At 55.6% G+C, this 14164-nt stretch overlaps 1 protein-coding gene across 2 annotated transcripts; it reads left to right on the forward strand.

Annotated features, from left to right (window-relative positions):
- The first annotated feature begins 1086 nt into the window (after positions 1-1086).
- MAVS (mitochondrial antiviral signaling protein) lies at positions 1087-11726 on the forward strand. 2 transcript variants are annotated; one of them, XM_004687008.2, is made up of 7 exons: positions 1087-1102; positions 3725-3858; positions 4940-5114; positions 6212-6357; positions 7030-7186; positions 8933-9474; positions 10212-11726. In XM_004687008.2, exons 2-7 carry the CDS (start codon positions 3742-3744, stop codon positions 10656-10658), a joined length of 1584 nt encoding a protein of 527 aa, XP_004687065.1. In that variant the 5' UTR covers positions 1087-1102; positions 3725-3741; the 3' UTR covers positions 10659-11726. The 2 variants fall into 2 exon arrangements, with proteins under 2 accessions (XP_004687065.1, XP_012583892.1); XM_012728438.1 differs by lacking the exon at positions 1087-1102 and having other exon boundaries at positions 3633-3858; positions 9095-9474.
- Positions 11727-14164: the final 2438 nt, after the last annotated feature.

Genomic DNA, 14164 nt, shown 5'->3' on the forward strand with positions numbered 1-14164 from the left:
CCCACGCGCCTTTCGGAAGTGGGCCGCGGCGGCAGGGGCCGGCTGGGGCGGGCAGGGCTGGGGCGGGAGCAGTGCGAGGGTCTCTGGAGAGCCGGTCCTGGGCGCAGGGTCCAGGACCCCGCGCGCTCCCCGCGCGGCAGCCAGCACTGGGGGAGCGCGAGGGGATCGCGCGGGGTGTGTGCTGGGGCCAGCGGGGAGGCCCGGTCGGGGAGGTCCGGTCGGAAGGAGACCAGCGCTGCCCCCTGAGTCCTCACCACCCGCCGCCTGCGGGCCCAGGGTGACCCTGGCGAGGCCTAGTAAGGCTGCGCCAACCTCTGGCGGCTGCCCAGGAATCGAAGTCTCCGCAGTTCTTGGTGGAGATACTTGCTTAGAACAACCTTCTCCTCCGCCCCCACCCGCCGACCTGGGTCCGGCCCCAATTCTGGAATCCGAGCCGAGGCGGTGAGGCCTTGCCCCTCCCAGGCAGGTGGATATTTCTGGAACGAACACAGAGGCTCTGGGGCTGTCAGGTCGGAAACTCTTCGTGCCACGCCTCTAGCACTTCACTGCTCGACTTCTGTGAGATCGAAAGAGGTGCCAGGAAAACACTGAGGACAAAAAGTTCTCCCTATGGATACTGCGAAGTCTCAAAAATATCCGGGGGGACGGTCAGCCATCTGGAAGCTGTGGAGGGCTGGGTTAGAGTGTCCTCAGGCCTGTCTCAGGAAGTGCCCTGGCTCTCCAGAGAAGGAGCTACCTGTGGTAGCCTCCCAAGCAGCTCTCACCAGGCCCTACCTTCCCCCTCCCAAGGTGCAGCAGTCTCTCTTGCTGCAGGGCTTTTGTGCCCTCAGGAAGGAAGTTGGGGGTTCAACCTTGTCAGGGCCCCTGGTCAACATGGCACCCCTTCTCCATGTGACAAGGATTGAATGAAAGAACTTTAGGACTTGCTGCCTATCATGGACTCTCAATAAATGCCAACATGGACTTCCTTCATTTTTGCTTCTGTCATATCAGAGCCCCTGCTCCCCAACTGCTGTGCCTTAGGGACCAAGGCTGGAATGCAGACTGGGACCCTCTCCTGCCTGGTGCCTTCCAGGATGCCATGCAACGGAAGGCGAAAGGGGTCTGTTTGCTATCACAGGGTTGTTCTTCACTCATCTGAAGCTCAGTGCATCCCCCCTCCCCTCCCTCCTCTGCTCGCCCATCATGCAAAGGGAGGTGAGGGCCTGGGACAGGGCTACTGCCCTTTCCCGTAAGGGAGAGACCAGGGGAGAGACCGGCCACCATAGCATCTTTGGGGCCCTTTCTGTTCTGCAGCACTATCTCCTGGAGGTCTCACCCATGCCTGGCACCCACATTTTACTCCAGCCTGACCTTCTGTTCTCTGCCCCCTCCCCTCCCTGAAAGCCACTTAGCCATCCAGTCACAACTTAACCTTCCCTTGTTCTCAGAGCAGCTCTGGAGTCCCTGCACAGCTCCTCCCCCAGATTCTCTGTTCTGCAAGCAGCACTGTCCATCCCCCAAGCACCCAGGAGTTGTCCTTGATTCTTGTCTTCCTCACTCCCACATCCACCAGACACCAGGAACCCAGCTGCCTCTCACCACCTCTGTGGTTTCATCCTGGTTACCTCTGTTATGTCTCTGCTGTGGTCCCCACACTGGTCTCCCTGCTTCCATTCTGTCCCCTCCAGGACCAGTTTCCTCATAAACCTTAGAGAGGTCTTCAACACAAATCCTCTCCTTTCCCTGCTCAGCACCTTCCAGGGGCTCCCCATTTCACTCCCTGTAAAATTCAGAGGCCCCCCCCTGGCCATAATTTCTACCCACCCCCTTAGATTTCAGCATCTGGACCACCCAGTCTGCTTTCTGTTCTTCAGAAATGTCAAACTCATTTCCAACTCAGGACTGCTCAGTTGCTGTGCCTCCTGCCCAGAGACCAATCTCACAGAAGAGACCAGCTCAGCCCAGACACCCCCACTTCAGAAGGCTCTCCTGACTGCCCCTGTTCAAGTAGCATGCACACCCCCTCCAGGGCCTAGCTCATCACCCTGCTTTCTTTTCTTTACCACCTTTATTATTGTGTGCAATTCTTGTGTGTGTGTGTGTGTGTGTGTATATATATATATATATATATATAAATCACTAATATATGTATTATTGATTTGTTAGAATAGCAGTTGGATAGTAGCAGAGATGTTGTCTGTTACTCCCTGCAGTCTTCCCCATGAGAGAGGCAAATAGCAAACAAAGCCCCCTAGATGCCCAAATGTGATAAGTGCTACATAAGCAACTGGCAGAGATAGTTTGTATTTTAGGCACTTTAAAATTTCAAGCTTGTAGGCCCTCCTTGGTGGCGCAGAGGGTTAAAGCACTGAGAAGCTAAAGCCATTTCAGCATAAGTTCGATCCCTGCCCCTGAGGTGACCACATGGCGCGGCAGACCTCTCCTGACCCGCCCGCTGCTCCCCTCAGCAGTGTACTTCATTGATCTGCCTGTTCTGCTCCCCACTCTGTCTCTGGTGAAGCCTCTCACCACCCCTGCACCTCTGGCCTGTACCCCAGTTCTGTATGCAAAATAAGTAAATCTTTAAAAAAAAAAATTCAAGCTCATGAAGCTGAACCAGCCCTCTGAGTCCTTTTAGGGGTGAGGACAAGCCTAGAGAAAAGGTTGCTAACTTGTCACATAGTAAGTAGAACTCAGCTTCCCCCTAAGAACAGTGGGTAGCAGGCTTGCCTGGTGGGCTGGCCCCGACGCAGAGCCGGAGGGCCTGAGTTCCTGGCTCTTCAGCTAGCAAGCCCCTGGGTTTCTTGGTATTTCTCCATCTTTGCAGTAGAGTGAGCTTACTGGGCTGACTGCACCTCCTCTTTTCCCCATTGTACCCAGCAGCTAGCAGCCCTAAGGGGGCCCTCTTGCTGTCAGTGACCAGCGGTGCCTACCGATCTGGGAGGGATGTGGGCAGCCAGAGCCTCCCAACACCAGACCAGCCTGCGGGGCAGAAGTGCACCCTAAACCTTCTCAGTCTGGTTTTAGTCCTCCATCCATTTTATTTTTTTAAGTAAAAGTTTTGAAACTTCTCAATTCAACTTGTCAACAGAAGTATTCAGGTAATTTGCTCTGAAGAAGGCACAGGTTTTCTAGTTCCCCAGAATGTTTATTTTTTCTACCAGTTCGTTTTCTAAAAAAGATTTATTTATTTACTTATGCATACAGAACTGGGGTGCAGGGGAGGTGAGAGACAGATTCACCAGAGACAGAGTCGGGGGGCAGAACAAGCAGATGGACAAAGTACACTGCTGAGGAGCAGAACAGGCAGATGGATGAAGTACACTGCAGAGGGGAGCAGTGGGCTGGCCAGGAGAGGGCTGCCTCGCCTTGAGGGTCACCTCCTGGATCACCTGCTTGAGGGTCACTTCCTGGATCACCTCCAGGGCCCGGATTCACCTGGCCCTGAAGAGGCTGCAGCTCGCTTGCTTGCTGTGCTGTGCTTTAACCTCTTGCGCCACCAGGGAGGGCTCTCACCAGTTCATTTTAAAGCAAATTCATTGGAGGGCCTCTGAGGCTCAGGCAGTCACAAAACAGGGTGTTTAAAAGGAGTAAGAAAAACTGCCAGCATTCCGAAGAGCCAGAGCCAGAGCCGAGGGAGGAGCCCGAGGCCAGCGCCACTCCCCCGCCCCGTTACCACGCGTGATCTGTTCTTTCTGTCTTTTTTCCTCACTGTCCATCCACCCTTCATGGGTCCCATCAGGGCCTGGACTGACAGCTATGACGTTTGCAGAGGAGAAGACTTATCAGTATATCCGCCGCTATCACAACAACTTTTGCAGTATCCATGTTCTGGAGATTCTGCCTTACCTGTACTGCCTCACGACAAGTGACCAGGTGAGCCAGGCCGCCACACGCTAGCCTCTGAGTGGGGCAGGGCTGTGCTTTCAGAGCCCCTCCCCCCTTCCTTTTGTGTCCTGCTAGCTGCTCTGGCGGACTTCTCTTCTTCCCAGCAAGGCGTTTCAGGGTGACTCTTCCAACTTCCATGAGCTCCCTCTTGCATCTTCTCAGTGTAGCGCCTGAAAACACGGGTGGCTGAGATCTCTGGGCTTGGCCCTCTCTCTCACTGTTACCAGAATGTTCTTTTTCGTGGTCTTTCTTGTCCTGGTTCCTGCTCTTTTCTCCTGTTTGTGGTGCCCTGTCCTGCAACAAAGCTCAGGGCCCCGTTTTGAGAGTTCTTGGGAGCCCTAGCCCACTTGCTCTGCCCTTAGAGAAGTGGGCCAGACCCCTCCCGGTTTTAGCTGCTCTCAGACGGAGATCACAGCTCTCTGCTCTTCCAACAGATGCTGTAGGTCCTCGGATCTGTGGCTCATGGGGTCTGGCCCCTTCCTCTCTTCCCTTGGAGTTTGTGGGGACACCTTGTCACCTAGTTTCTACAGGTTTCCGTTTCTGCTCTCTCTCGCCCTCTTTATAGATGGAAATCCAGGCAAGCGCAAAGGTTCTACAGCTGCTGTCATCATCTCAGAATCTCTGCAGTATCCTCATCTTCCCTGTAGCTTACTGGTGCTCTCCTCTCTTTTCATCCCTTGCTTCATATTTTTACTACAAATCTTTTCCTCCTCTGCTAATTCAAACCCTTTTTTTTGTACCACTTGGGCATCAGATGAGCTGGGTATGGATTCCCATCCCATGGCAGCAGGTTCTTTGCTATCTCACTTCCACTATGCCTCAGGTTCTTCTCAGTAATAAGAGTAATAGCATTAAACAAGATAAGCCATGCAAAGGCCTGAGCGGAGGCTTGGGGCATAGTAGGAGTCCTCTGCCTTTAAACTTGGGCCAAACCCTGGCCTCTGACCCAGTTTCAGATGATTGGCTTCCTCTTGTGACTTTGTCACGTCCTTACTGCAGCTGTCCCCTCCTGAGTGGGGCAGGGGTCAGAGCTACCTGGCTTGAACAGGGCGGTGACTGTATCTTCCAGGACAGACTGCGGGCCTATTTCAATCAGTGGGGCAACCACAACACCCTCTGGGAACTCTTCCATAGTCTTCAGCGGCGGCAAGGCTGGGTCGATTCCTTCATTGCGGCACTGAGGAGCTGTGAGAAGACGGAGCTCGCTGAGGAAGTGGCCAGTGTCTACCAGAGCTATCTACCCAGTGAGCCCCTGTCCTGACCCTCCTCGCAACTGTCCCCTCATCCCTGCACCCCTAATGTTCTCTGTCACCCTCCCTCCCATCACTTCAGGGGAGGGAGCAAAGCTGGGTGTAGCTCTGAGCCTCAGTCTTCCCTGCAAAAGGGGCTTCATGGCAACATCTAGCCCGGGTGGGTACCATGGGCGGTGGCTTAGTTGGGCTGGGCATGTGCTCGCAGATAGAGCCTCCCCAAGTTTTTGTGGCTGTAACATCAATACCCACCCTTTCTCATTTCCTCCTGTCTCCTCTTCCTCAGTTCCCCTCCCCCTCTCCACCCATGTGGCCTCTGTCCCTCTCTTCAGTATCTTCTTTTCCTCCCTCATAGGCTCTTTCCTTCTTCCCCTCACACCTCCCCCTCCCCTGGCTCCCCCTGGGGCCTTCCTCAGCCCACTCCAACTTCCCAGTTTCTCCTCCTGAATACTCCCTGCCAATGGCATCCCCGGCAGGTTCTAGGGGCTGAGACAGGAAGAAAACTCAGGTCAACCAATTTCTATTTCAAAGATGAGAGGGAACTCCTGAGGCCCTGCTCAGATTTACAACCCTAGCAGATTCCCGTGTTTCCTCTCTTACACTTTTCTTCACGGGGGGGAGGGGGGGGGGTTGTCATTACCTCAGAGACCCTGAGTACAGAGAGGCCAGGCGGCTGGGGGGAGCTGGGAGGCAGCATCAGGTCGAGCGCCCACCCTGGAGGAGGAGGGGAAGTCAAGCCAGCTGGGCCCAGGGTGCCTGGGGGTGGAGGAGTAGTGACTCCTGACCCAGTCTGGGTGAAAGGCCCATGGGCGCTCACATGCTCCTCTTCCCCTCTCACTCCTCCCACCTCCCCTTACTTCCCCTCCCCCTACTCTAAACACTAAACTCTAAACACTAAAGAGTGAGCTGGCTGCTGGCTCTCTAGTCTCCTCTAAGGAGCCTCCCACATCACAACAACTTTTGGAGTTGTGGGCAGCCATAACCGAGCACCTGGGGGCCAAGAGCTGGGGTCTGTCCTGTTAAGGGAGCACCCAGGAACAGGACCAATAACCTGATCCTCCTTGAAACCCCTATCTTTGACCTCACCCCAGCCCCAAAGGAGCCAGCATCACTTCCTGCCGCGGTTCCAGGGTCCTCTACAACCTCTGAGACTCCCAGCACTGCCCGCAATGGCTACAGAGGAGAGTTAAAGGCCTCCGTTCCTGTCCAGGACTCCCAGTCACTACTCCTGGGAGAGGTACCTCCTCACAGTCTACCTGGGGCCCTACGGTTTGGCTCTGTCTGTCCATCTATGTGGTCCATCTTCCAGAAGCCTTCTCGTGCTCCCCCTCCCAAATCTTGCCTAAGCTCTGCTCAGAAGCCCAGGTCTTCTCCAATGGGGATCTGGCCCAGCCCAGCCTAGATGGCCAGGCAGGGCTTCACTCTGTGGTCACCTCCCAGACCTGTCGTGAGCCAGCTGTGAGATGTTGAGCTTAGTGGGGGGGCTAGGGAATGAACAGACAAGGTCATTGGGGGTGTGAGGGCACAGGAGGGGAGGAGCTGCAGTTATTGCCAGTAAAATCAAGTTCAGGGGAAAGATGAGTGATTATTTTGGGATGTGAGTGGGCAGTGGGGTGTCCAGGAAATACTGTACTGTGGACCTAAAGCCCAAGAAAGAGGTGTGTGCAGTGTCACGGAGAGGGAAAACTTTCTGCAGAGCCAGAGAGAGGGATAGAACTCCCCACGTGTGTGTTTTCCATGAGGTGAGTTGCTGGTCACCTCACCTATAGAGAGATATAGTCTGACTGACCAAAGCTCAGGCAAGCACTTCCTTGGTGCTTGTGCTTCATGGTCTGGCCCGAGGCCTGTCTGCTACCCTTTGCCACTCCTGGGAGATGTGATTGTCTCGTTCAAGTTTTCCCTTTTACAGGATCCAAAGACAGCCTCACAGACAGCCAGCTCTGGAACTGATTTTGGGAAGTCAGGCGACCCCAAGGAGCCCTCCTCTGACATGGCGGCCCGCAGACCTCTGACTTCTAGTGGACACCAGGAGCAGGACACAGAGCCAAGCAGCACCCACACAGCAGGTGTGCACGTAATCCAGAGCTCCAGGGCCTCCCTCACCAACCAGGGAGAGTGTTGCCCCTCTGGCTTCCTTAACAGGAAGCAAGAGTGGGGATAAAGGGCATTCACCCCAGGGAGTGACTCAGCTTCTTAGAGGGTGTATCAGTTAGCATTTGCTGTGTAACAAACAGCCCCACAGTCAGTAGCTTAAAGTTTGACCATTTATTTAGCTCATGAATCTGTGGGTTAGTAATTTGGCCTGGCTGACTGGGCCATTCTGGTCTTGGTTACATTCCTTCTCATGTACATACTGCGTGTCACTGTTGGCGGGGGTACTTGCTCCTCTTTCATGAGTCTCATTCTCCAGCAGGCAAGCTCATTTCTGACCAAGGTTCAATGGAAGCTCAGTAAGGTTCTGAGAGAGGGGTGGGGACGCCTGAGGCAGGGGCTTAAATCAGTGTTCCTCCTACCTCAGTCTGTAGGTCAAGCAAGTTCCAAGGCCAGCGCAGAGTCAAGAAGTAGGGGAACAGGAAAGGCACAAGATCTGTGGGCCGAGCATAGACCTGGGGTGTGCAGTGAGGGAGGAGTCTGAGTGACTGGAGACACAAGTGTGGGTGGGGGTGATTTGAAGGTGCGTTGGTTGCACCAAAGGGGAACAGCTTCTTTGGGGCTGCCAGCTGTTGGCAGGGAGGCCCTTAGGTCCTTTCTTGCCTAAAGGAGTCTCTAGCTCCCAGCTTTCTAGCTCTGTCTCTAATCTTCTCAGCCCCAGAAGAGGTATGTCTTCAGCCGGGGCCCTGGACCCCAACACAAGCTTTCACTGCTCAGGAATATAGAGCTGCCCACTCTGACTTTCCCACTATTTCTCAGAAAGTGTCCCCCGACACTGGTGCCCATCTAGGCCCTGGAGTAGCTGCCAGACATGTGAGCATCCTCCTGCACCTCGCTCCTGTCTTCCCCCAGCTGTGACCCTGTCTCCACTTGCCGTCCTTGGCAGTAACCACTTGCCATGGAACATCTTTCAGGAAATGTGGACGTTTAGCTGTCAGTATGTGCGTGGACAGAGGTACCACAAGACCCTGTGGTGTTAGAGGTGGGAAGAGTAGGTGAGGGGGTGCATGAGAACCTCCTGACCTTTGTTGGCCTGTCTTGGGGGTGGTCAGGGTTCCATGGGGACTCCTGATCTAGGTGCCTTTATGAACTCTCATTACCTGCTCCCAGTCCAGATCCTCCTCCATCCTCCTCTTTCCACTCTCTCCCTAGACCTCCTAGGAGATCTGTAGGCACTGGTGGCTGGCCAGGCCTCCAGGCCACATGACAGCAGTGAGCGCCTCTGCTTAGGCCTTTGCTCTGGACCAGGATGGCTCCATCTGGGGTCAGCAGTGGAGCAATGGCAGCAGGAGGCGCAGCCGGGATTCCACCAGGCTTAGGAGGAGACGGAAAGGCACCCCAAGCAGGAGAGGGAAAAGCAGAGCAAATGATAAATAGTGATCGTCAAGCTGGACACTGTTAGAGTGAGGGACCATTTCATGCTTATGCGAGAGCAGATTCAGGGCCATAGGCCAGAGACCAAGGACAGACAGGACCACGGTGTGCCTGCAGCGCTGGGCCTTCAGGCCTGGGAGCCGTGGGCTGGGCGGCGGGGAGACCTGGTTGCAGTGGGGACACTATGAGCTTGGGCAGCGGGCTCTTCTCAGTCCTCTGGCCCCCGAGGGTGTGATTTTAGTACGGCAGCCTTATGGGTGTTTCCCTTTTTGTCTTGTCATCTGTAGGTGTGGCCTCTAGCCCCACACCACCCCGTGGGCCTGTGTCTCCTACTGTCTCCTTCCAGCCTCTGGCCCGTCCCAACCCCAGGGCAAGCCGCTTGCCTGGCCCCCCAGGGTCAGCTCCTCACTCTGGCATCTCTACCCCAGCCACTGGCTTTGCTTCTGTAGGGGCCGCTGGTGACTGCATTGAGACTGCCATCTATTCCAGCGGCCCAGGGGTCTCCATCAACTCTAGGATCACCAGCACTCTGCCTTCCAAGTTGCCCACCAGCACTCTGCCTTCCAAGCTGCCTGTCAACTCTCCAGCCACCAACACCCTGCCTTCCAAGGGGCCCACCAGCTCAAAGCCTCCTGGTACAGTGACCACTAATGTGCCCACCAATCTAACAGCATCTAAATTGCCCATCAACTCAGCTCGTGCTGGCACAGTGCCGCCCAAAGTGCCTACTAGCTTGGCGCCTGACCACAGGATGCCCATGAGCTCAGTGCCTAGCCAGACACCCGCAGACACAGTGCCCACCATCGGGAGCGGCAAAAGGCCAACAGAGGTGAGTCTTCGCCCCGCCTAGCAGTGATCCTGGTCATCTCCTCCTCCCCACACCTCGCCCTCCCCAGCCCTGACTTTGGACTCTTCCCACTCTCTAATCTGGACCTTTTCCTGCAGGAATAGAGACAGCTGAGGGCCAGCCTCACCCATGCCCTCATACCAAGCAGGGCAACTCGGTCCCCTGGTCGTGTGCATTGACCCAGTTAGCCCTGATAGCTCCCTATTTAGCTTAGCGGTATCATTTTGCAGTGGGAGTGGAGCAGGGCAGCCGCCTGCTCTTCACCAGGAAGGACATCCTGCCTGTCCCCCCCAGACCAGGCTTTTCAGAGTGCCCAGTCCCTGCCTGCGCCCTCCCCAGCGCCCCGTGAGCCTGTACAGCTGACCCACCTGCTCTTGTCTCCCTGGAGGAACCCAGTCCGTGGCCATGGTCAGGCCTCTCACCCCATCGGTACTCGATGGCCCTCAGATCCAGAGGCATGTTTGTGTGGGATGGGGTCACGCGCCCCCCAGAGTGAGGGTGAGGTTCCCACTGATACAGTCGCAAGGACTTGGTCCTCTCCTCTCCCCTGCCCTCCTGCACCATCCGTGAGTAGAGCCCTAAGAGAGGGTGGCCTTAGAGGCTGTGTGGACTGGGAATCGGGGGATGGAGGTGCTAGTTCAGGCCCAGGCCTGGGGACGGAATGGGGGGAGGTGTCCCCTGCCGTGCTCTGTCCCTTCAGCCCCTCCTTTCTTTCTTAGGAGACTCCAGCCTCTCCAGGTGCTGTGACTGGAGGCCGCTCGCCCCATCCTGACCGCGGTGCCCCCTGCTGGAGCGCAGACCTGGAGCTGAGCAAGCCTGGCGAGCTGCTCTCCCAGCTGGACAGCCCCTTCTCGGGCTGCTCCGAGGACCTCGCCATTAGCTACAGTCGCTCCGTGGACACAGGACGCAGCAACACTCCAGAGGAGAACGAGTACCAGACCCTGGAGAGCATCAGGATCCGTGTGGAAGAGGAGCCCAGTGCCGACCTGCTAGCCGGCAGCCCCAGGCAGCCAGGGGCCCCGAAGCTCCAGAAGGAGGAGCCACCAGCAGAATCCAAGTCCAAGGACCGCCAGGCCTCCTGGGCTCCGTGGCTCAGCTTCGCCACGGTGGGGGCCCTCCTGGCTGGGCTGCTGGCCGTGCTGTACCGGCGGCGCCTGCTGCAGTGACGCCTCAGAGCCTCCTCACCACGCACGCTCCCTTCCCCTCCATCTGTCCAGCCAGAGACTGGCCGGGCTGTCCTGCTGCTTCGTCCTCTCACTGGGCTGGCAGAGGCTGCGTGAGCGTGGAGCCCAGGGAGGCGGTGCACGGGCCCGACCGAATCCTGAGAGGCAGCTTCCAGCCCCACTGGTGTCCTCCCGCCGGAGGCTTCCTGGACCCTGGGGCACACTCCTGATCGCGCCCCGGGCAGTCCAGTTGTTGCCCTGGTTCTGTGGAGGCCTTGTCCCTGTCTCCTCAGGCCTGGGCAGCAGGCGGTGCCGTGAGAGCCCCCGACCTGGGGCTGGCATGCCTCTCTCCCTGTCCCCCCTCACCCCCACCTGGCGCTGGTGGCTGAGAGCAGACTGCTGGGTGGGGCCCACACAGCTTCCCTCCAGCCTGGGGGGGGCAGCTGGAGGCCCTTTCCCCAGGAATGGGGGTGGCCAGTCTCTGAGGACGCTGCTGCTTAGCGAGAGTGTGTGTGTTTAAGTGTGTAGTATTTCCCTGGGTCCCAGGAAGACCGAGGCAACTGCTAGGTCTGAGGAACCTCTTCCACCTCCTCACCTGCCTCTCCCCTCCTTCCTGGTCTCCATTCTCTTTAGCTCCCTGTAAGGCCGAGGGGGCTCTGTACAGTTTCAGTTTCAGCTCTCCTCTGCTGTGTGTTCTTGGCAGAGCATCGGACTTTTCTCATCTTGCTTCCCCATTCGGGCAGTGATTGGGCTCATCCTTCACTAGGTGCTTCTGAGACTGGAGCGTGCAGCTGTTTGTCAAGTGCCTGACCACTAAGTGCTTCTATCTCTTCCCTGCTCAGCCTGGTGGAAACGAGGGCAGGAGAGGGTGGGCAAACTAGACGCAGCCTGGAAGGGTGTCTCCTCAGGGAATGCAGGGAAGGGTGCACGTCTGCAGTGTAGAGTGGCCCAGGCCTCTGGCTCTCACTAGTTTGTGCTCTTGGCCAAGGTACTAACCTCCTGTGCCTCAGTTTCCCACCTGTAAAATGAGTATGAGTGGTATATATATATATATATATATATATATATATATATATATATCCAAGTACTTTGAGGATTAAACGAGTCTATCTGTATAAACTTTAGCATGTTTTCTGGCATTTACTAAGGGTTGGATTCATGTGGTCATTGTCACTACTCAAAAGTAGAGGGGATAGAACCCTGGGCTACAACTTCAGATTCAGACCTGCGTCCCAATGCCCCTACCCCTGCCTGGCATTTCTCCTTACTTTAGTTTGTGCATAAGAGAAATCTGGGGGTGGGAGGGAACATGTTCATAGGACAAAGGGCAGGGTGGAAGCTGGGTACCCCCTGCAGCCAGATGACTTGTGGACATGCTCAAGGGCTCCTTTGTTTTTAAGATTTATTTACTTGCGCATACAAGAATTGGGGTACAGGGTAAGAGGATTCACTAGAGACAGAGTAGGGAGCAGAATAGGCAGACTGAAGATTAACTTAAACACACTGCTGAGGGGAGCAGCAGGCGGGACAGGAGATGTCTGCTGCGCCATGTGGGTCAGCTCCCTGCTGGGGATGAGTTGTGCGCAGGGGCTGCAGTGAATGCAGATAGCTTCATACTGCTGCGTCTCCAAGGAGGCCCTTAAGGGTTCTTTTTAGTTGCTCATGGCTGGAAATGCCGGCAGAGGAGACTTAAGACTCACTTCTACCTTGCAGCCCTATAAGGGACTGGACTAGAGCCCTGGGGAGGTATCTGGGATGTGGCTTACCCACAAGCTGCCATTCTGTAGGGTTCTCTACCCTGTTTTAGCTGCTACAGCTTTGGCACTGCCTTAGGGGCCTTCAACACCCCAATAATCTCTTCCTCTACTTCTTTCTTCCCCTTTGCCTGGAACCAACAATCTGTATCCTGAAACCAGAAGTCATCCCTGCCCAAATTACCTGCACCATCCCGCATTTTCCTTGCCCTTAACCAGCCCTCTTGTGTTTTCCCTCTAGCAACCCAGATCAAGGAACAATTCCTGCCTGAGGTAGCTTTGGGAAAAAGTATCTTTGTATCCATCAAAGCATGATACTTCAGTGTGGGAATTTTAAGCACCATGAACAGCTGTTGTAGGAGCTACCTCTGGGTGAGGCGTGTGGGGACCCTCCTGCAGGTTTCCAGTCATGCTGCCTGTAAGCACTGACCTGTTTTAACAGGTCCCTGTTTCGAGAGTGATCAACCTGAGGGTCTTTAAAGGGCCAACTTCAACTTTAATCAAGGTTGGGAAGGGGGCCAGTGTATGGAGGTCAGTGGCCTGGGGAGGGCTTGGGGTCATTGGCGGAATGTCAGATCTCAGCGGTCCTGGATTGGGAATGTGACTTTCAGCCACAGGAGGGACTGTGTCAGCGAAAGAGCCAGACAGGTGTCCCTCGTAGCCACGTCCTGGACCACAGAGGCCAGAACCAAAGGAGGAACACAGGACCTGTGTGAGCCCTGCGGTGATTTGGGGAAACACACTTCACCTTAGGGGTCAGGTTGGGGTGAGTAGGGGCCAGTGTCATCCCCATCCTGAGCACTAGAGGCAGGCTCACGGCAGTGCTTGCACATAAATCGCTCTACCTCTGCCTCCTGCTGAAACACTTCCCTGAAAGGGAAATTGCACCACTGCTATCTCTCCCTGGGAATCACTTGCAGACCTGTGAAGCCAGACCAGTGCCATACCCTCAACTCATTCCCCTTGCTGGATACACCCTGCTTTATTAGATTGAGGGGAACTTTTTAGTGAAAAATCAGGAAGATGTCCTTTACCTTGCCAGACCTATTATCCATAGCTTCTTTAAAGTAACTTTTTAAAAAGGTTTATCTATGCATACAGAACTGGCATACAGGCCAGAAGCTGTGAGAGGCTTCACCAGAGACAGAGTGGGGAGCACAACAGGCAGATCAACAAAGTACACTGCTGAGGGGAGCAACGGGCTGGTCAGGAGAGGTCTGCAGCAACATGTGGGTCACCTTTGGGGCAGGCGGGGATCCAACTTATGCTGAAGCAGCTGCGGCCGGCTTTGTAGTGCTGTGCCTTGAACCCGTTGTGCCATTGGGGAGGCCCACCATTACCCACCTTTCATAATTATGAACTCACAGCCAGTCCTATTCACCCTTGACCAATCCCCCCTTTTTTTTGGAGCAGTTCCTTTTGTAAGTCAGAGGGTTGGGGGCTCCAAAGGCCAAGGGTCAGAGTTGGGGGGAGGATTTGTGGTCAAGGCCCTGCTTTCTCCTGAGGCAGCATTAGGTAACTGTGGGACATTCTCCTGTTGGCCTCTGTGGGTGACCTCTCCTCTTGGGCCAGTTAAAAGTATGAACCCCGCTGGGTCCCCATCATGGGAGAGCACTAAAGAGGTTCCTCCATGCGGTGGCTGGCCGCTGCTTCTGCACCAGAGGTGAAGATGGACGGCCCTGTCCGGGCGGGCCTGCCCTGTTGAACTAGGGGCTCCCTCTGGACTCTGACAGAGCCCTTCCAGAAGGCAGAAAC

This window comes from Condylura cristata, unplaced genomic scaffold, assembly GCF_000260355.1.
Source record: "Condylura cristata isolate star-nosed mole 26May11 unplaced genomic scaffold, ConCri1.0 scaffold00022, whole genome shotgun sequence".
In the NCBI taxonomy this organism is placed as follows: Eukaryota; Metazoa; Chordata; class Mammalia; order Eulipotyphla; family Talpidae; genus Condylura; species Condylura cristata.